A 21,151-nucleotide genomic window follows, 5' to 3' on the forward strand; every position below is an offset into this window, starting at 1 on the left:
TTCTTGGTCCACTCCTCCACCTCTCTAGCTTAGTGGAGAAAACATGCCTCTTTTAAACATTCAAATTGGAGGGAGCGTCTCTCTCATGTCCCTCATTCTCCCAAGTTACACATTTACTAATGCTTCATGGTAGCACAACTATTAGTTTTCCTTTGGAACATTGAATAGAATTGGAGAAAATCTTTTGTAAGATTGTCAATTTCATAGTTTTAGTATTTATTCAGAAAGGTTAGTTTCGCTCATGATCCCCCAGTTCCCCAGTATTACATCCGCACGCTGTTCCCAGTTCGAATCAGTACTTGTCCTCCTGCTTCCATTACCCACTGGTGCCCCCCACTCCCTTCCTTTTCATTCAGTAGACTTTTTATTTAAAGAGTGCTTGCTTTGGCAAAGCCCTTTTCCAGGTTCCTGTAGGATTATACAGAAGTGAATTTTGCTTTAAACGTTGATCTTTAAGATGGGGATAGATTTTTTTTTTTTTTTAGTTCAAAACCCAAACTCTGTGTAATTTAATTTTTCAAATAACTTTTCACAGGTGATTGAATTATTCAGATATGAAGATCATCTTCTAGGTTTTGTGTAAAAGGCCCCGGATATTTCAAGTGGCCATTTTGGAATTACAATGTTTTTGGATAATTTTGCCCCTGAAGTTTATTAAAATTGGCAAGAATCATCTCTGAAGTGAATTGATAGTAGTGAACAGATTCTACAAACTACTTAAAAAGAGACCCAGGCATTTCTTCAGTATTTTGGTTCAAACGGATTATATAAGTGGTTAAAAGTATTTCAGCTGGTGATATTTTTGCCCCCCCACCCCCATCCTGTTGTTGTTCTTCAGCCAAACTGTAAGATATGTTTGATTTGTGTACTGAGTAGTTTCAGCAGCTTCAAATTACTGTTTTGAGTATTGCTAAAGTTTCATGGCAGTTTATTTTTACCTTTATTAAAACTTTAAGGAATTTTTGACCTCAGCCCTTTTCATGTCACAATGGGACAGCTTTTCTAAATGAAGACATTGAAAGAATACAGAGTTTTTTTCTTTTTATCTTTTACTTACGTGGAAATTTAAGATGTTGCAGTTTTCCACCAGCATGGTAGTATTGAGATAGCTATTTGTGTCTTTATGTGCTGATGTTTAGGAATACTCTTCAGATGTGAAATTTTCTGTTCGTTTCTGCTTTTTGGCTCATAAGTTGGATATTTCATCTGGATAAGTACAACAGTTACAAGTACATGGAATAATAAAGAAGACTTTGATCTTAAATCCGAGGAACTTGGCTAATTCTGGAGATAGCCATATGAAAACTTTAAAACAGAAGTATGGGTAGCTGACTTGAAATAACTCTATGTCAAATAGTCATAGGTTAAGCATCTTCAAAGAACTTGGATATTTCAGAGGATACAAAATAAAAAAACAAACTGGAAAACATAAAGATTACAGAGAAAGAACCAACACCTTCGTGGGCAGTCCTGTTGGAATTTGTAAGTATTATGGTGAGCAAATCAAATATTCATTTGTTAACTGTGATGAGAGTCAAATTTATCCTGTATTATTCTTGGAAACCTTTCATTTTCTTGCAATAGTATTGCTTGGCTTCAGTTTCCTGGACAGTCTGAAAAACAACCATTAACCATTGAGTAAATTGAAATGCAGAGAAAAGATTTAAGGATTAGAAATATTTCAGAAAAAGTCCTAAGTTAAAGGTCTTGTGCTTTTAAAAAACTAAATCCATATGGTCAGTGTTCACTTTGGGCTTGTGGATTCACAGAATAGTAGAAAATTAGGGAAAAACGCAATTAATATTTCACAATTCTCTAAGCTGTTTTACGTATTAAATGTATGTTTTTTGATAGACAGTTTGCTTTCTAAATGTGGGCTTAGACTTGCAAATAAAGTTTAGTGTTCCATATTAGTTGATTAAAACAAATTATAACAGCTCTCGGTTTTTAATCTATTTCATGAAATAGCTTGTTTTAAGGCACAACCCTTCCATAACATTTTAATCCGTTATTGGAATTAACTTTTTTTTTTTTTTTTTTTTGGTACTGGGAATTTAACCCATGGGTGCTTTACCACTGAGCCAGGTTCCTGCCCTTTTGTTATTTTGACAGGGTCTCCCTGAGTTACCTAGGCTTCACTAAGTTGCTGAGACTGGCTTTGAACTTGGCAATCCTCCTCCCTCAGCCTCCAGAGTAGTTGGGATTACAGGCATATGCCACCATGCCAGGCCAGAATTAACTTTTTGAAACAATTTGTTGAAGTGGTTTTGTATTTCAAATTGAGTTAGAATTTTAATTTTAAAAAGGAAACAAATGACCAGGAAAGAAAGAGAAAGGAATGGAGCAAGCAGAATTAAGAACCTTTAAAATCTATGACTGTATTCCCCCCCCCCCCCCCCCCCAGGAAAGGTATGCTGGTTTAAGATTATAAGCAGTGTTTTTTTTTTTTTTTAATGTTGTGACTATTAATTGCTCTAGTACAAATCCTTTGGCTAATTATGTTTTAATAATATGTTTTTCAGCAATGAAAGTTTTTAGTGACCATTAGTTACTATATTTAATTTTTCAGTGTATTGTGGGCACTCATGGGTGTTGTTTTTAAAAGAAACTTACTGAAGTTTATGTTAAGGCTGTTAATATTAGTGAACAGAGGGCTCATCTGGCATGTGAGATGAGCATCACATAAAAATAAAAGTATTGTGTACACCTACAACTAAAAAAAATGTTTAAAAAATAAAGTACTTTAAAAAATATCAGGGAACAGGTCAGTGTAAGTAAAATAAATTTGAGCTTATTTCATCTAATTATTTTTCTGAGAGAAAAGATGACTTGTCAGTTGCTCCTTTCATTCTTTTTTTGGGTACAGGAAATTGAACCCAGGGACACTTTACCTTGGAACTACATTCCCCAAGCCCTTTTTTTAAAAAATATTTATTTTTTAGGTGTAGATGGATCCAACACAATGCATTTATTTTTATGTGGTGCTGAGGATCTAACCCTGGTCCTGCCCTTGCTAGGGGAGTGCTCTACCACTGAGCCGCAATCCCAGCGCCCCCAAGCCCTCTTTTTATTTATTTATTTATTTTTGTTCTTTTTTTAAAAAAATTTTTATTGTTGGTTGTTCAAAACATTACATAGTTCTTGATATATCATATTTCACACTTTGATTCAAGTGGGTTATGAACTCCCATTTTCCCAAGCCCTCTTTTAATTTTTTTTTTTTTTTTTGTAACAGTCAGCCAAGTTGCTCAGGGCCTTGCTAAATAGCTGAGATTGGCCTCAAACTTTATGTTCCTCCTCCCTCAGCCTCCTGAGTCTCTGGAATTACAGACCTGTGCCACCACGCCTACCTACTCATTTATTACTAAAGAAACTTTTGCTAACCTGTTGAATTCTGTTAGCTCTGCTAGAGCAAAAGAGGTAGTAAAGTCCAAAAGAATGTAAGTAGTCAGATAATCATTGTAGGATTACTTTCTGTTCTAGAATTGAGATCAGAGAGTTTTACAACACTCTTTTGTCATAATAGACTGGGTTGTCTGTGTTTTCTTCATTACATATGTGTGTAGTATTTCTAATTTGAGTTTCTGTTTCAATTTATATAAAATTTGAGAACATTCTACTCTTCATCTGGGGGAGCTTGTATTTTATGCATTCCAACCTAATGACTTTTCAAGTTGTCTAAGAATATACATTTGAGATGTGATTATGAAGTTGGACTGGAATCATATGACCTTTATTCATAAAGAAGTTTATAGCATTTGTTGTTTATGATAGTTTTTCTTTAAATTCCCTTATTGTTAATCTCAAGCAGTAGTATCAGAATAGAATAGTCTATAGATACTAAAGTTTTTTTTTTTTTAACAATTTAATCCTTGTATAGTCTGACATTTATAAACTTTGCTTATAATAGTTGTTCAAGGACACATTTACTTAAATTTTGTTTTGTTTTGTTTTGTTTTTGGATAGTGTGAATTGAACCCAGGGGTGCTTTACCACTGAGCTACATCCCAGCCCTTTTTTAATATTTTATGACAGGGTCCCCCTGTTGCTGAGGCTGGCCTTGAACTTGTGACCCTCCAGCCTCAGCCTCCCTAGTCACTGGGATTACAGGTGTGTTCCACCATGCTGGCCTACTTGAATGTTTTGGTAAATGTTTCCAACATTTTATTTTCTGAGGGTTAAAATAATGGTATCACTAGTAATTGGAGCGATTGCTGGACTGCTTCCCCTCTTCTCTGCATACCTTTTTTTAAAAATTCCTTTTTGAGTCCCCCTACCCCCTTTCTCTTATGTATAAACTATAGGTCTAAATAATTTACAAGGTATATGGGTGATAGTGGTGACAGGTGTTTTTTCAGTGGGCTTTATGTGATATATCTTTGTTTTGGTACTGGGGGTTGAACCAAGGGGTGCTTAACCACTGAGCCAGTGGTTTTTCTTTTTCTTTTTTTTTTTTGATACCTGTGATTGAACACAGGGGCGCCATAGTACTGTTCTCTTTTTAAAATTTTTTGAGACAAGGCCTTGCTAAGTGAGCTTGCTCAGACCCTTGCTAAATTGCTTAGGCTGGCCTGAACTTGCTATCCTCCTGCCTTCTTAGCCTCCTTGGTTTCTGGGTTTATAGTCCTGTGCCACCACCCCTGATTGAGAATTATTTCAAATTGATAATTTTGTGGAATTTGTATGTGATTTTTGGGAAGTAGTTCTATTAATTTCAAGTCAGACCCTCATGAAAATGTTAATTACAGGTAAACCTTTTTGTGAGGTGTCAAATAATCATTATAGTAGGACAAACCTTTTTATGTGGTAGGGTCTCTCAATTTTACCTGCTTGCTTTTTCCTTTTTTATCAGCTGGTGGGGCAGCTAGCCCTTGAAGTAATTGTTACACAGGGTTTCCCACTCACTTTTTAAATTTTTGTTATAGGGAGAATTGAGTGAAGGAGCATTCCACACTGAGCTACTACACTCCAGCTCTTTTTTATTTTGAGACATGGTCTCACTATAAGTGGCCTCAAACTTAGGCTTATCCTGCCTCAACCTCCCAAGTAGCTGGGATTGCACCACCATGCCTTCCTCATTATTTCAACAGTGAATCTGGGATTCTTATGTCTCCCCTCTCCCCACAAATTTAACAGTTTTATTTATAATTGTTATGAAGTTGAACTGCTGAAGCATGTTCACTGAAACATTTTGACCACGTTAATGCTTTATATCCCATATTTATATTAAAAATTCACACAAGTGAAAATAGAAAAATGGCCAGTACCTGATTTCTGTACCCTGTTTTTCCCACTCAGTCATATATGTAGGTACTATTTGACCCCATAGGGGGAAATGTCTAATGTTCAGAACTAACAATAAAAGAAGAGAATGAAATCTTAAGCATGTTCTCCACTTATGCTGCGTGCTAGTTGGATATCTTTTGGCATAGTTGTTACTTGTTTGGCATGTATAGCACACAGGTTGGTGTCTTCAAAAAGGCTAAAAACCAGGTAGGCCTCACTTGCTTCCCTTCAGAGCACTAATAGCTGTGCTCTGCATGTGCAGGTCTGTTTTGAAGTCCTGAGCAATTTGACACACAAGACACCAGAAGGGGAGTTTGTGAATCAGAAGTTCAGTGGACTTCTGGTAACTTGTAATTTCAGGGAGTGCTACAGTACCAGTGCTGTAACAATAAGGTTTCTTCACCACTCCAGTAGAGGGTGTATTCCTGTGAGTAGCTTTTGTAGTCATTTGTTTCCTGGGTACTTTACCACTGATTAGAGAGTGATGGTGGTGCCATTGCAGTGGCTGTGAACACTCTTAAAAATCTCTTTGAGTGCTAGTTATGCTAGACAACTCAGCAAATGAGTGTCCACTTTGTGGTGTACTATCATTTAGTAGTGAACATAGCAAAAATGTTAAGATCTTTCTGTTCTGAAGTTCTGTGAATATAGAATAAAAGAATCATTGAATTTAAATCATTATTCCATCCCATTGATTAGGTAATAAATATGTGATGTTGATCAAGGCAGGCTTTTAATTTTTTTTATTTATTTTTTTGGTACCAAGTATTGAACTTGGGCATTAAACCACTGAGACACAGCGCTAGCCCTTTTTGTATTCAATTTAGAGACAGGGTCTCACTGAGTTTCTTGGGGCCTCACTAAGTTGCTGAGGCTGACTTTGAACTCTCTATCCTCCTGCCTCAGCCTGCTGTGATTACAGGTATGTGCCACCATGCCCAGCCCAGATTTTTTTTTAGATAAGAATGTTCTTGTTATTCAAAATAATGCTTCATAAGGTTATCATTAGAATAAAGTGAAATAATGAGTGCTAAAATGTATTGCAGTTGTAAAATGATAATAATAGTAGTATATAGCTGACTACACAGATGACAGTGATTGAGGACCATGTGATGATCCAGGAGGGAGAGTTTGTGAATTTGGAACATAAAATAAATATAGAATGGACAAAATTCATCAGAATTTAGATTTGCATTTTGTGACATTAAAATTGTTAAAATATGCATTATACTTTTCTGGAATCATATTATTGTAATCTGTGATATGACATCATAGCTTACAATGGCATCTTTATGCAGATTATCTTAAATCTCCAATCTTTGCCCCATATTCTATACTTACATTTTAACTACTTTCTTAAATGCCCCACATGTTTAGATTAACTTCCAAAACCATGCTCTTCTTTCCTAGTCTTGTACCTTTTCCATTCTTTCTTAGTAAATGGCTCTATCATCTATCTTGTCAGATTAAAACACCTGAGAACCATCTTCAAATTTCTTCTTTCCTCCATCTAATCTATTTGTTCTATCTCCATAGTCTGTCAAATATATCTATTTCTATCCTACTATCACTAGACTTGTCCAGTACACTATCTTTTCTCATCTGAACTATTGCAGTAAATGCTTTCTTCCCTGACCATTTGTGCTGTATAGTTTATTATTTATAACAGAGTAAACCTTCAGAAATGATAATCAGATCATGTCATTTTTCTGCTTAAAATCCTTGTCTTCTACTGGGCACAGTGGCGCATGCCCATAATCCCAGAGGCTCAGGAGGCTAAGACTGGAGGATCATAAGTTCAAAGCCAGCCTCAGCAAAAAGCAAGGCACTAAGCAACTCAGTGAGACCCTGTCTCTAAATAAAATACAAAATAGGCTGGGGATGTGGCTCAGTGGTTGAGTGCCCCTGAGTTCAACCCCCAATACCCCTTTCCCTCAACAAAAAAAAAGCCCCCAAATAACTCTTGTCTTCCGTTGGACCTAAGTAAAATGCACTGTATCCTGCAAGGATCTGCATTGTCCCCCTACTTTTTCTACAATTCTGTTTATATTACAGTCTGACTGGTCCATTGAACTTGTGGCTTTTCTCTTCCTTGAACACACCATGCATTTTCCTTACTGTCTTAAGGCCTTTCTGTTACTTTTCCCCTCTTTTTTCTTTCTAGCTCAGGTTTGAATTTTTTTTATTCTTTTATTTATTTATTTATTTATTTATTTATTTATTTATTTTTTGGGTACCAGGGATTGAACCCAGGAGTGCTTAACCACCGAGCCATATCTCCAGTCCTTTTTTTATATTTTATTTTTAGACAGGGTCTTGCTGAGTTGCTCAGGCCTTCTCTAAGTTCCTGAGGCTGGCTTTGAATTTGGGATTCTCCTGCTTCAGCCTTCCCAGCTGCTGGAATCACAGGCGTGCCTCACTGTGCCTGACTGCCAGCCCTTTTTATTTTGAGATGTCTCACGTCTCACTAGGTTGCTTACAGCCTTCTAAATTGCTGAGGCTGGCTTTGAACCTGGGATTCCCCTGCTTCAGCCTTCCAAGTTGCTGGAATTATAGGTCTGTGCCACCACACCTCTTTCCTTTTTTCTTTTTAATATTTATTTTTTAGGTGTAGATGGACACCAACACAATGCCTTTATTATTATTATTATTTTTTTATATGGTGCTGAGGATCGAACCCGGGTCCCGCCCGAACCTGGGTCCCGCCCATACTAGGCGAGCGCTCTACCTCTGAGCCACAATCCCAGCCCCTTTCTTTCTGTTTTTTTGTGGTTCTGGGGATTGAGCCCAGGCCTTGTGCATGCGAGGCAAGTGCTCTACCAACTGAGCTATATCCCTAGCCCTCTTTCATTCATATTTGACACAGGGGTCTTACTAGGTTGCCCAGATTGGCCTAGAATTCCTTGAGTCAAGAGATCCTCCAGCTTCAACCTTTTCTTTCATTTTTTTTTTTCTTTCTGGTACTGTGGATTGAACTCAGAGGTGCTAAGCCACGGAGCCAACCCTTTTTATTTTGAGATAGGGTTTAAGTTGCTTAGGGTCTTGTTAGGTTTCTTAGATCAGCCTTGAACTTGTGATCCTCCTGCATAGCCTCCTGAATTTCTTGGATTATAGGCATGTGCCACTGTGCCCAGCTCTACCTTAGACTGTCAAAGAAATGGGACTATGGGTGCCTGCTACCACACCTGACTAGCTCAGTGGTTCCACTTTGATACTTTCTCTGATTACTGTATGTAGTTGGGAATCCCCTCTCTATATCCTTTTTTTTTTTTTTTTAATTTTTTGTTTTAGTTGGTGATGGACCTTTATGTATTAATTTATGCTGAGAGTTGAACCTTGTGCCTCACATGTTAGGCAAGTGCTTTACCACTGAGCTACAACCCCAACCCCTCTGTATTGTTTAATTCATTTTATTCTATTTAGACCCTAGCTTATAAGTATCATGTTTATTCTCTTTTGCTTGTTGTCTTCACACAAAACATACTGTCTGAGGGCAGGGACCTTGTCTCATTTGTTTACTGTTGTATTCTCAGTGTAGGTATTTACAGAGTAAAAGAATTACTTATGTCTTAGATAATTTAGTCTTTTTGAACTGAGTAAACAAAATTGGTATTTTTATCATAGAGCCACTGTTAACTGCTTGGGGACTAGGTGAAATTTGTTTTTAATGGATATTTATAGACAGGCTGGTTTGTTGTCAGATAATTTACAAGATATTTTATTTACTTAGATTTAAATAATTTGTTGCATCTGCTTTTAAAGTTTGTTTACTAAATTCAAGACTGGTGTTGGGTTTGCTATTATCTTTGTGCAGATATTGCCTGGTTAAAGAGTTCTTTACCATGAAAAATTTAAAAAAATTTAAAAAATCTTTAAAAAAATTGCCCCAATTTTCAACTGTTGAATCAAGGATAGAAACCAGGTAAATTGCCCTCCAGTTTAAAAAACAAAAACATTTACTTTTAGGTTACAAGAAATGGCTTTGAAATATATGGGTGAACAGAATTTTCAGTTCCTCATATTCAGAATCAGGAAGGCCATGACTTTTTATACTAATAAGAAACATGAGGGAGATTTATGACTATAGAGTTTTGCTTTCTTGGTGTTTAAGAATTTTTCAGTGCAATCTTGTTTTGGTTTCTGTGAGAAAAACATGTTTACAAATTCCTTACAAGCAAGGGGCTTTCTTATTAAAGTTTTACAAGACCATAAATGTGAAGCTCTTACAGTATCATAAAGTTTATTATTCTTGGGACACTCACTAGGTTGAAGTCTACTGCAAAAGTGGATTTGCATGATAATTAAGATGTCTTAGAGGATTTTCCCTATGCGATATAGGTAATTTTGTTTTTTCCCTTTAATTCAGTTGGTTGTTTTATATTTTTCACAAGTTATTCTTCAGTTGCTCTACCATTAAAATGAGTTATGTGGAAAACATGGGAATGGGGAAAATTTGAAAATGTTTTTACATTAGTCCTATTAAATTAGGACCTTCCAAGTACTTAATTTTCAGGGAAGACAATAGCCTAATTTGAAGGTGAAGGTGACTGAGTTAGTGGAAACTGATTGCAGGTGGCAGCTTATACTCCTTTTTTATTTTGGCACTTGGGATTGAACATGGGCTCTTAATCACTGAGGCCCCATCCTCGTTTTTATTTATTTATTTTTTTACTTCAGTCTCACTGAGTTTCTTAGGGCTTCACTAAGTTGCTGAGGCTGGTCCTGAATTTGAGATCTTCCTGCCTCAGCCTCTGGAGTTACTGGGATTATAGATCTGCACCATCGTGCATGGATCTCTACTCATCTTTTATTTGTATAAATTGATTCTTCTGTTTTGTATGGTTTGATATAACCATAAAAAATTGAGTTTCACCCTTTCAGGTAAGGCTAAAACTTAAAATTTCAGGGAATTTATTTATGTAACTATTAGGCCAGTGTTTTATACTATTGGATAAAACGTCTACCTAATGGGTACTGTATTATTTGTAGTATGTATAGGTACATAACAGTGATTAACATTTTTGACTACTGCTGACTAGCATTGGGATCTTGGGAACTTAAAATGTGCTTTGCATCTATTTAAAAACCTGTTTTTCTTGTTTTAATAAGTATATCAATATTCTGGAAATGTAGTGAGGACTATATGAGATAATGAGATCTAAGCATATGCCTAGGAAATAGTAATTGTATTCAGTATATATTTTTAGTTATTTTCATGGCCATTTATGTCCTTAAAGTAAGGAACTTTAATTTCCGTTTTTTTACTCATATAAAGGATCCTGTTTCTGTTAGCATTTGTCCAGACTGAATTGTTCATTGGGTTAAACTCATTTAAAAATTCATTTTTTGAAACTTCTTTGCTGTTCTTGGAATGATTGATCTTCAGGCTAATTTAGCTTCACAAAAATATTGATTATGTTGAGTTGAAGGAGTCATATTAAAAGGATTTAAAGTTATTTTGAATCCATGTGTACAATACAAATAAAAGAAGATGCAAAAATTTTTAGGGGAAAAATCACCCCAGCTGTTTGCCTTTGAGGAAACTGCTGTTATTCTTATCTGTTTCCAGAGACCAAGGAGAGGTGTGTGTGTGTGTGTGTGTGTGTGTGTATTTGCGTTATAAGCAATAGCATGGGGCTGGGGTTGTGGCTCAGTGGTAGAGCGCTTGCCTAGCATGTGTGAGGCACTGGGTTCGATTCTCTGCACCACATAAAATAAATAAAGGTCCATTGACAACTAAAAATACTAAAAAAAAAAGCAGTAGCATGATATTTAACTGCTTACTGCCTTTTTAAATTAAGGACATGTCTTGGAAAATTATATCAATGATATCCCCTCCCACCCCCATGCTGAGGTATGATGCAGAGCCTCCTGAATGTTAGGCAGCTGCTCTACCATTGAGCTATACCTCTGCCTCATTGCTTTTATTGACTGCATAGTGATCTGTTTAACTCTACCTTATTTATGTACTTTAGGTTATTTCTTGTTCATTCTTGTTTTGTTTTTGCAATTAGGAACAATGATAGTGAACATTCTTATGAATTTGGGGTGAATGCCTATAAATGATTATTTTTGTGATTTTTGAATGATAGCAAAATTAAGAGGTATGCCGCCTTACATTTATAGCACTAATGGGATGTCAGATGTTTTTCCTTTGGCATTTTGCCTTTCTCTTTCAAATGAGAATGAAGATTTTTCATCTGTAAGGTGTTTTTCTGTGGACCTCGTTTATATCCTTTGACCATTTTTCTGTTGTTCTTATTTTATTGATTTATAGGAACATTTTAACTCTGAGTGAAAGTCAGTTTTGTATGTAATAGATATGATGATTATTTTTCTCAGTATTTTGCTCCCTTTGACTTGTGTTTAGTGTATTTTGTTATTTTTTTGTTGTGCAAATATATTTGAATATGTAATTTTTAATTTTTATAGATTTTGTGGCATACCTGCAAAGGCCTTCCTTCTTTCTATCTCCATTCCCTTTCTTTTCTTTTTTTTTGGGGGTATTGGGAATTGAACCCAGGGACAGTCTTGCCAAGTTTCTTGGGGCCTTGAAAAGTTGCTCGGGCTGGTTTGAATTTAGGATCCTCCTGCTTCAGCCTCTTGAATTACTGGGATTACAGGTGTGTGCCACTGGGCCTGGCACAGCAATATAATTTGACCAATATCCTCTTTACCTGCCCTCCTCCCTTCCCCTGGTCCTATTCCTCTACTGTTGTGAGCCACAGCCAAAGGGGCCCCAGCAAACTTCCAGCTGCCAGCAAACTTCCAGCTGCTGGCTGATGATTGGCTCACAGCGGCCCCAGCAACATCTAGCTGATTGGCTCCTCTGCGGTGATGCTCATTGGGCTGTTTCCCTGCCCTTTCAGACCACGGAGCTGCTCATTGGGGGACTTTTTTGGCTCCGCCCACGTGACCCAGCCAATCGGCCTCAAGAGCAGGAGGATTGTGGGAGGTGGAGAGAAGCTTGTGTGGGAGAGAGAGGCTTGTGGAAAGCCGGTGGTGGCAGTTGAGGCTCTGAGGGTTTTTCCTGAGAGGCTGTTTTGTTTGGCGTGTGTGGTTCTAAAAATAAAGTTAGTTTCTTTTGACAAGTGGCTCCTGGTTGTGCCCAGCCAGACTGCGGCACTCTACTGTGCTGATTTACTTTTTATGAGATCCTTCTCCTTTCTTTTCCTTTTCTCACTCTGGCTTCCACATATGAGAGAAAACATGACTCTCTGAATTAGGCTTATTTTGCTTAACATGATGTCCCCAAGTTCCATCCATTTTCTTAGAAATGACATAATTTCATTCTTCTTTATGTGTGAATAAAACTTTTATCCGTTCATCCATTAACAGACACCTAGGCTGGTTCCATAGTTTGGCTATTGTGAATTGTGTTGCTGTAAACATGGGTGTGAATGTATCACTTATAGTATGCTGATTTTATTTAATTTTTTAGGATAAATTTCAAGGGTGTATAACTGAGGCATACTGTGTTCACATTCCTAGTGTCTTTTTTCTTTTGATAAGGATTGAGCCCAAGGACATTTAACCACTGAGCCACATTGCAGCCCTTTTAGTTTTTATTTTTTAATTTGAGGCTGGGTCTCCCTAAGGCTGACCTTGGATTTGAAGTCCTCCTGACTCAGCTTTCCTAGTCACAGGGATTATAGATATGCAGCACTATGCCTGGTTGGTGACTTCATTTCTTGTCTTTTGAGGATGCTCAATACTGATTTCTGTAGCAGTAGTACTAATTTACAATCCCTGGTGTATGGACTTTTTACTCTTTTTCTGTCTTATGCTGTAGCTATGGTATTTTAATCGCTTCATTTTTAAAACCATGTAATATTAAATAAGAGTGATTTAAAAAATTTAATATAAAAGGAAACTGTTAATAGTATTCTATTTAAAGATTTTGTAATTCTAGGAAGTTGGTTTAGCATTTGACTTGCAGATTAAAACCCATTTTGTTGCAAATAGAAGTTATATTTTCGTAAATGAATTCTGGGGGGGCGCAGGGTGTGAGGGGGTTGTGTAGCTTAGTGGTGGAGTACATGTTTATTATGCAGGAGGCTCTGAGTTTGATCCATAGTACCACTACCACCCCCCCCCCCCAAAAATAGGTACAACTTCCATAAGCCAAAGGTAGAAAACCCGTTTTAAAAATTTTGTACAGTGGGAATGAAATACCTTTATTTGTAAAATGGAGGTGAAAATACCTTTATCTCATGAGGATCAATTGATATATGTGAAATGTTAATATGATTTTTTATTTCTAAACCAACTTTTTTTTTTGAGACAGGGTCCCTAAGTTGCTTAGGGCCTTGGTAAATTGCTGGGTTCTCTGAACTTGTGATCCTCCTGTCTCATCTTCCGAGTTGCTGGGATTACAGGTGTGTGCCATTACACCCAGCTTTAAAACAACTTTAAAGAAAATTGCACATTAGATTATACCATCTTCACAGTATTCCTACAGAGCCACCATGCTATCTGGATTCATGTTTCACCACTAAATAACTGGTAAATTAAAAAAGTAACTATTTGTTAGCAGAGCTGGGTAGCACACACCTGTAATCCCAGCCGTTTGGGAAGCTGAGGCAGAAAGATTGCAAGTACAAAGCCAGCCTCAGCAATTTAGGTGAGACCCTCTCCCAGAATAAAAAGTAAAAGTGCTCAAAATATGTGGCTCAGTGATTGAGCACTCCTGGGTTTAATCTGCCGCACAAATTTAAAAAAAAAGTGGTTGTTAGATTACAATTTAGAGCATGTTCTTTCATGTTGTTTATCTTCATTTGAGAGAGTCATTATAATTAGTCTTAATTTGCAGACCCTGATCAGGAACCTTAGTTTGCTCAAGGGGCCCAGTGAATATCTTTTTTTTTGGTACTGGTGATTGAACCCAGTAGCACCTAACCATTGAGCTACATCCCCAACTTTAAAGACAGGGTCTAGAGAAGCTGCTGAGGCAGGTTTTGAACTGGAGATCCTCCTGCCTCAACCTCCCCAGCTGTGGGGATTTACAGATGTGTCCCATTGCACCCAGTGAGTATCCTGTTTTTAAAGGTGTGTAGATCTCCCAGTGATAGGGGAAATTGAAAGAGAATGATCTTTTTAAAAAATAATGTTACTACTGGGTCTAGGGTTGTAGCTCAGTTGATAAAGCGTTTGCCTTGCATGTTTGATGCACTGGGTTGCATCCTCAGCACCACATAAAAAACAAATAAAATAGAGGTATTGTGTATGTCTACAATTAAGGAAAAAATCTTTTAAAAAGTTACTGTATTTTTTTATACCTTTATTTATTTTTATGTGTACCTCTTAAATGCTAGGCAAGCACTCTACCACTGAGCTATGACTGCAATTCTGAATGAATAATTTTTTTGCTTGGTATTTTATTATTTTTGTTTTGATTTAAATCATTTTATTGTTTTGCATGATGTCTCCTTTTTTCCCCTCTTTTTAGGAGAATACTCTTCTTTTGTTCTAGAAGTTATTTGTTTTCTTTAAAATTTTGAAAAATTATATCTTGCTAGTTATTTCTTTAAATTACTTGTTTTTGTTCCTTTTAACTATGTATGTATTATGGTACTGGGGATTGGACCAGACGCCCTCTACCATGGAAGCTTTCTTATTTTGAACAGGGTGTGGTTGTGTTGCTGAGGCTGACCTTGAACTTGTGATCCTTCTTCCTCAGCTTCCAGAATTACTGAAATTACAGGTGTAACCATGCCTGGCTTGTGTTAATTTTATTTATTTATTTATTTTGGTGCTGGGGATTGAGCCACATCCGTAGCTCTTTTGTGTATTTTATTGAGTTTCTTAGGGCCTCACTAAATTGCTGAGGCTGGTTTTGAACTCATGATATTCCTGCCTCAGGCTCCTAAGCTCCTGGGATTATAGGCATATGCCATTGCATCTGGTGTGTTACTATTGTATTTTTTTGGGGGGTGGGGGAGTGGGAGTACTGGGGATTGAATTTGGGGCACTCAAATACTGACACACATCCCCAGCCCTATTTTGAATTTAATTTGGAGACTGTCTGAATTGTTTAGTGCCTCGTTTTTTACTGAGGCTGGCTTCTGCTCCAACTTCTGAGCTGCTGGGATTACAGGCCTGTGTTACCCCGTCTGGCATGTTACTGGTTTTTAATGATCTCTAACATGTTGCTGCCTACCTTAAAACTTCAGGTGATCCATTCCTATTGAAGAATGAGGTGATAAAAATCTGGGAGTTGTGTGTATATTTGCTTATTGAATGGCTGCTAGGTTGTAGCACCCCGAAAAGCCACAACTGTTTGTTGTGCTAGCACCCTAAATTAGCTTGTTATTTACATTATGAGATAATCTACTTTTCTTTTTTGTATGGTTGCTATGCTTGTGTGTTTAATCATATTCGTGTACACTATGATATGTTGAGTTTGTTCATGTAATTTCCTTTCAATCATTTGTCCCACTCTGCCTCCTTTTGTATCAGCTATACCTAGATTTTCTCAGTCCCAAATATCTGGGCTTTCTACATGTATATGTGTTTTGCCTTCCACACCTGCATTTAGGCCATGGCTCCATTGTCTTATTTCATCAGTTATTGGGCCTCCAGACAGATCAGAAATGACGAATGGCCTCCTTTTCATTATCACAGTTTTACTCTTTTATAATGATTGAACGTCTTTATTCTTTTTTCCCCCTTTTTACTTTTCACCTTTTGGTTTTGGGAATTGAACCTAGGGCCTTTAACATGCTAAGTATGAGTGCTACCACTGATGTACCCAGTCTTTTTTTCCCTTTTTCTTTTTTGAGTTATTGCATATTGAACCCAGGGGTGCTCTACCACTGAGCTACAACCCCACATCTTTTTATTTTTTGAGAAGGTTTCACAAGGTTGCCGGTGTAAGCCTTGAACTTGCCACTGTCCTGCTTAGCCTCCCTAGTCACTGTGATTACAGGCAGTCATCACCATGGCAGGCTGTTTTCCTTTTTATTTATTTTTTATTTTTTTTAAAGAGAGAGAGAATTTTTAAAAATATTTATTTAGTTTTTTAGTTTTCGGCGGACACAACATCTTTGTTTGTATGTGGTGCTGAGGATGGAACCCAGGCTGCACGCATGCCAGGCGAGCGCGCTACCGCTTGAGCCACATCCCCAGTCCTCTTTTCCTTTTTAATAGACTGGATGCCATCATGAACTCCAAATGTATTTGTGAGGATACTAATGAAGAGACTAAACAAGTCCAGTATTGCCGCAGTCCGGCTGGCTGCAGCAAAATAACCGGGGGGTGACGAATAACTTGTGTACGTTGATACAGCAGGAGTAGGAGCCGTTTATTGCAGGACAGGAGCAGTATTTATACATTCCACAGAGCTTATCTAATTAGCATAAACTAGATACATCAGTCAACCAATAAGGAATCTCCACACTTAATGGCTTGTTTTTGTTACTTCTCAAACCACCCCCTCAGGCATTTTGCCAGGCACCATTCAGACTTGTTTACGAACTCTAACATTCCCCTGGCAAAATGCCAGGTGTTATTTTTGACTTGTTTACAGACTCTAACACAGTATCTGAGTTTTTATATTTTCGTTATGACAGTGATCATAGTTTCCTGTAGTTTTGGCAGTATTGGGGTTTGAACCCAGAGCCTTGCACATGCTAGCAAGTGCTGTACCTCTGAGCTAGGCAAGTGCTGTACCTCCTTTTTAAAATTTTATTTTTGAACAGTGTCTTGCTTAGTTGGTGATGGTGGCCTCTAACTTGGGATCTTCCTGCCTCAGCCTCCCCAGTTGCTGGGATTATAGGAATGCGCCACTGTGTCTGGCTTTTTAAATTCTTTTGGGGGGCGGTGGTTGTGGTGGTAACTGGGAGTTGAATTTTCAGGGCTTTTAGCCATTGAACTACATCCACACACCTTTTTATTTTTTTATTTTGATATAGGTCTCACTAAGTTCCTGAGGCTGGCTTCCATCCTCCTCCTTTTGTGATCCTCCTGCCTCTGCCTCCTGAGTCTTTGGGATTACAGGCATACGCAGCCATGCCTGGCTGCTTTAAGTTGTCTTGCTTGCTTTCCTGCCTTTCTCTTTCTCCTTTCATCCTCCCTCTGTCAGAGAGATACAGTGATTAATTCCATTGCCTTTCTATATATCATTTTCTGCTCACTTAAAACAGTATAAAACATTGTAGTTTTGAGTCAGAAAGTTGAAAAATATTAATAATGGCCACCTTTTTATCTTAAAAGATGGTTCATTAGCAAACAGCTCAATGGTAATTATTGATTCTAGTGTATAAACCCTGTTTTTAAAAAGAATCCCCATGTCAGTCATCAGTTCTTTTTGGTCGTACCATAGCCATATAGACATATAGTTTTTGTACATGTTGATATTCTAGTTGAATTAAGCCATTTCTGGGATTTACGCGATCTATCAGTGCTTTCTCATGATGGAAGAAACTCAAGAGTATAAAAGTGCTTCTTGCTTCATGTCATATTAGTGTGGTTAACTGTGTGTGTGTGTGTGTGTGTGTGTGTGTGTTGGGGGGCACTGGAGATTGAACTCAGGGGCACTTAACCACTGAGCTTCATTCCCAGCCTTTTATTTATTTTTCGAAAAAAAAAAAAAATTGTAGTTTTAGATGGACAGAATGCCTTTGTTTATTTTTATGTGGTACTAAGGATTGAACTAGTGCCTCACACATTCTAGGCAAGTGTTCTGCCATTGAGCTGAAGCCCCAGCCCCCCTTTTAATTTTTATTTTGAGACAAAAATAAATTGCCTAGGGCTAAGTTGCTGAAGCTGGCTTTGAACTCATGATCCTCCTGCCTCATCCTGTGGAGCCAGTGGGGTTACAGGTTTGTGCCACTGGGTGGGGCTCATTAAAATTAACATGTAGATATAGCACATTCAAAATTAACATGTACATATAGCACAAATTTCATGAATTTATAAAATAGAACTCAAAGAAGTTTTGATTACTTTCTGACAGTTTTTTTTTGGGGTCAGGGTACTGGGGAGTGAATCCAGGGTGCTTAACCACTGAGCCAGTCCCCAGCGCTTTCTATTTTATTCTTTTTAATTTTGAGACAGAGTCTTGCTAAATATCTTAGGGCCTCATTCTCCTTAGCTGCTGGGACTACAGGGATACAGCATCAATCCAGCTAAATAGGCCATCAAAGCAAATAAATCTAGAGGGTTTATTCAGGTTTTTCCTTCGGTTTCATGACCTGTTGCATATCTGTTGTTTGGATTTGGTTGATTACTCCCTCTGTTCCTATGTCCTTTATCTTCTTCTTGAATTTCCTGCCAGATTGGTAGTTAGCTTGTATTCAAATTCCATTTGGGGTGTGGGCAAGAATACATCATAGGTGGTACTGTGTACTTCTTAATGTATGATGACATCAGGAGTCACTTGATTCTAGTTGTCTATTTGATCTTTAAAAATGATCTTTATGGAAGTATACTTTACAAAAAATTTCTCCAGTTTTAAGTGTACAATTTGATCAATTTTGACAAATGTGTACAGTGGCATAACCATCACAATCAAGTTATTGACCTGTTGTCCCCAAAATTCTTTTTTTTGCTTTATAGTCATTCTCTTTACTCTCTGCAACTGATCTAATTTTTATCACTGTAGTTTTCCCTATTCCAGATTTTTATTTGAAAAGACAAATTTACAAATTTTAAAATATTAATTGGCTTTATTTGCTATTCTAGAATTGGGCAACATTTTTATAAAATAGAGAACAAATGTTCTAATGGGTTGAGTCTATGTTGGTTTTATAGACTGAAAAGGGTTGGAGGAGAAAAAGCTTGTTAGTTACTTCAAAGTTAATCTTATAAGGTGGGGGGGAGGGGATAAAATAGGTTACTTCACGTTTTTTAAAGCAGGGAGAATGTCAGTATTCTTCTGCCAGTTTGAAACTGGTCTGTTTGGAAAATTTGGCTATTACCTCTCTTCCCTTGTTATTTGGAAGGCTTCATAATAAAATTTATTTAGTTTGGTGATATGGAACTTTAGTATGAGTGACTCCCTTTTGATTTCTGTTCTGGTCTTTTAGGGCGTAGAGCAGGAACTCAGTCCAAAAATAGTGGCTTTCTATAATCACTACTTAACAATTAGATGAGATGGTATCTTATAGTAGTAGGATTACTGTAATTTAAAGGAGATATAGTATAAGGAGATGATTTTGGCCAGGAGCTAAGGTCTAATTCCTTCCATTTTTGTATGACAGGGACTTGCCATGAGGTGTTGAAGCCTTGTTTCACTGAGTTGGAGAGACTGGACCTAAATGGCGCAGCATGACTTTGCTCCAGCCTGGCTTAATTTTCCTACTCCACCATCATCAACAAAGGTACTCTTTCTTGCATCTCTCTTTCTACTTCGCTTTTGGTCATGTTATACTCAAATATATTCAGAATGTGAAGGCATGGGCTGGGGGTGTGACTTGTGTATAGGCCATCATGCTGATGATTTTGATTCTGAGAATTTGGAAATGGCTAGTCTAAAGTCTGAATTCTCCTAATTGAATATTATCTCCTGAATGTGATTATTACTCTGAACTCCTAACTTTTGAGTATTTGAGATTTTTTTCTCCCTTACCCAAAGTGTTCTGACAAACACAAGCATTTGCTGCCATTTTCTTTATTTTTGCAGTGCTGTGGCTTGAACTCCGGGCCTCAAGCACGCTAGGCAAGTGCCTTACCACCAACCTACATCCCCAGCCTGTGATACTTCTTTTATAATGTCTTCTCCCTGCTCTGTCCTTTCATCTTTTAAAATCACTAGTCCTATATTTCCATTTGTAATTACTTGTTCTCTGCTGGAGACTTTTGCTTGCCTGTATCGTTTCTCCCCTTTTAATCTTGTCCTGAATAAATGGAACAGACATTAATAAGTATTGCATTCTCTTTTTTAGTGTAATGGTAGTCTTTCATTTATTTTTGTTTGGAATGGAGATATAAAAACTTTTGAATTATGAGTAAAAATGTTTTCAGAACTACACCTCTGTGGTTTTCTGAGATGTGTAGAATTTTAGCCCCATCATGTGGTGAAATGCTAAATTGCATGTGACTTATTTTTTCTATGGCTCAGGGCCTTGGCTTTTGAATTGCTGTGAGTATTCCTATAAACGATTTAATCTTTCATTAAATTGATTTAATCTTCTTGGCCTGCAGTTTGAAAAGTAACATCTTGACTATTGGTAGTTATAGATGCTGAAAATTTTAGCTAACTGGAAAATTCCCTTGTTTTAGATGATTCTCATTTCCATCAGTTTACTTTAGGACAGATGCTAAAATAATTCTGTAAACAGGCAAATCAATCTTTTCAGAATAGTAATTATTCTGAAAGGAGATACCAGGAGTGTTGTTTGTATTAAACGGTTAGATGGGTGGTAAGAAATAAAAACAAAGTAGGGAAAGTTTTCTTCTTTCTAAACACAAAATAAACATGTGAAGATATTCTGCAGTGGCTTCATTTTCATATTTGTATTTTAATATTCTGTAATTATTATTCTGTGGCTGGAGAGTGTAGATTCTTTTATGACAGTGTTTAAAAAGTAATGATCGGGGTGGGGATATAGCTCAGTTGGTAAAGTGTTTGCCTTGCATGCGCAAGGCCCTAGGTTCAATCCCCAGCATCATCACAAAAAAGAAAAAGGAATGATCAATAATATTGTACTAACACTTTAAAAATATAAGCAATGTCAGCATGCATTGAAAATGTGTTTCTATTGATATTTTTAGACTTAAAGAGAATTAGCAAATTCAGTGAGCTTGATAGTTGATCATTGAAACTTTTGAGTTCATTGAAACCTTAGATAGAAAATTTACTATGTAGGTTTTAAAAAATTCTAGTCATCAGAGAAAATTGTAAAATAAACCATGCCCTGCTAGT

General features: G+C 37.1%; 1 protein-coding gene across 3 annotated transcripts in view; it reads left to right on the forward strand.

The window, feature by feature from the left end:
• The window catches only part of Gpbp1 (GC-rich promoter binding protein 1), a 66,242-nt gene that overhangs the window by 983 nt on the left and 44,108 nt on the right, over positions 1-21,151 (forward strand). For 2 of the 3 annotated variants that reach the window (XM_046456257.2, XM_046456259.2), the window contains exons 2-3: positions 536-1,482; positions 19,488-19,607. In XM_046456257.2, the coding sequence (XP_046312213.1) occupies positions 19,545-19,607 (63 nt within the window). In that variant the 5' untranslated portion in view covers positions 536-1,482; positions 19,488-19,544. Of the gene's footprint in view, positions 1-535; positions 1,495-19,487; positions 19,608-21,151 lie in introns of all 3 variants that reach the window. The other variant, XM_046456258.2, reaches the window with a different exon arrangement.

Source organism: Marmota monax, unplaced genomic scaffold (genome assembly GCF_021218885.2).
Source record: "Marmota monax isolate L192 unplaced genomic scaffold, Marmota_monax_Labrador192_F-V1.1 WCK01_AAM20220418_F8-fsc00037, whole genome shotgun sequence".
In the NCBI taxonomy this organism is placed as follows: domain Eukaryota; kingdom Metazoa; phylum Chordata; class Mammalia; order Rodentia; family Sciuridae; genus Marmota; species Marmota monax.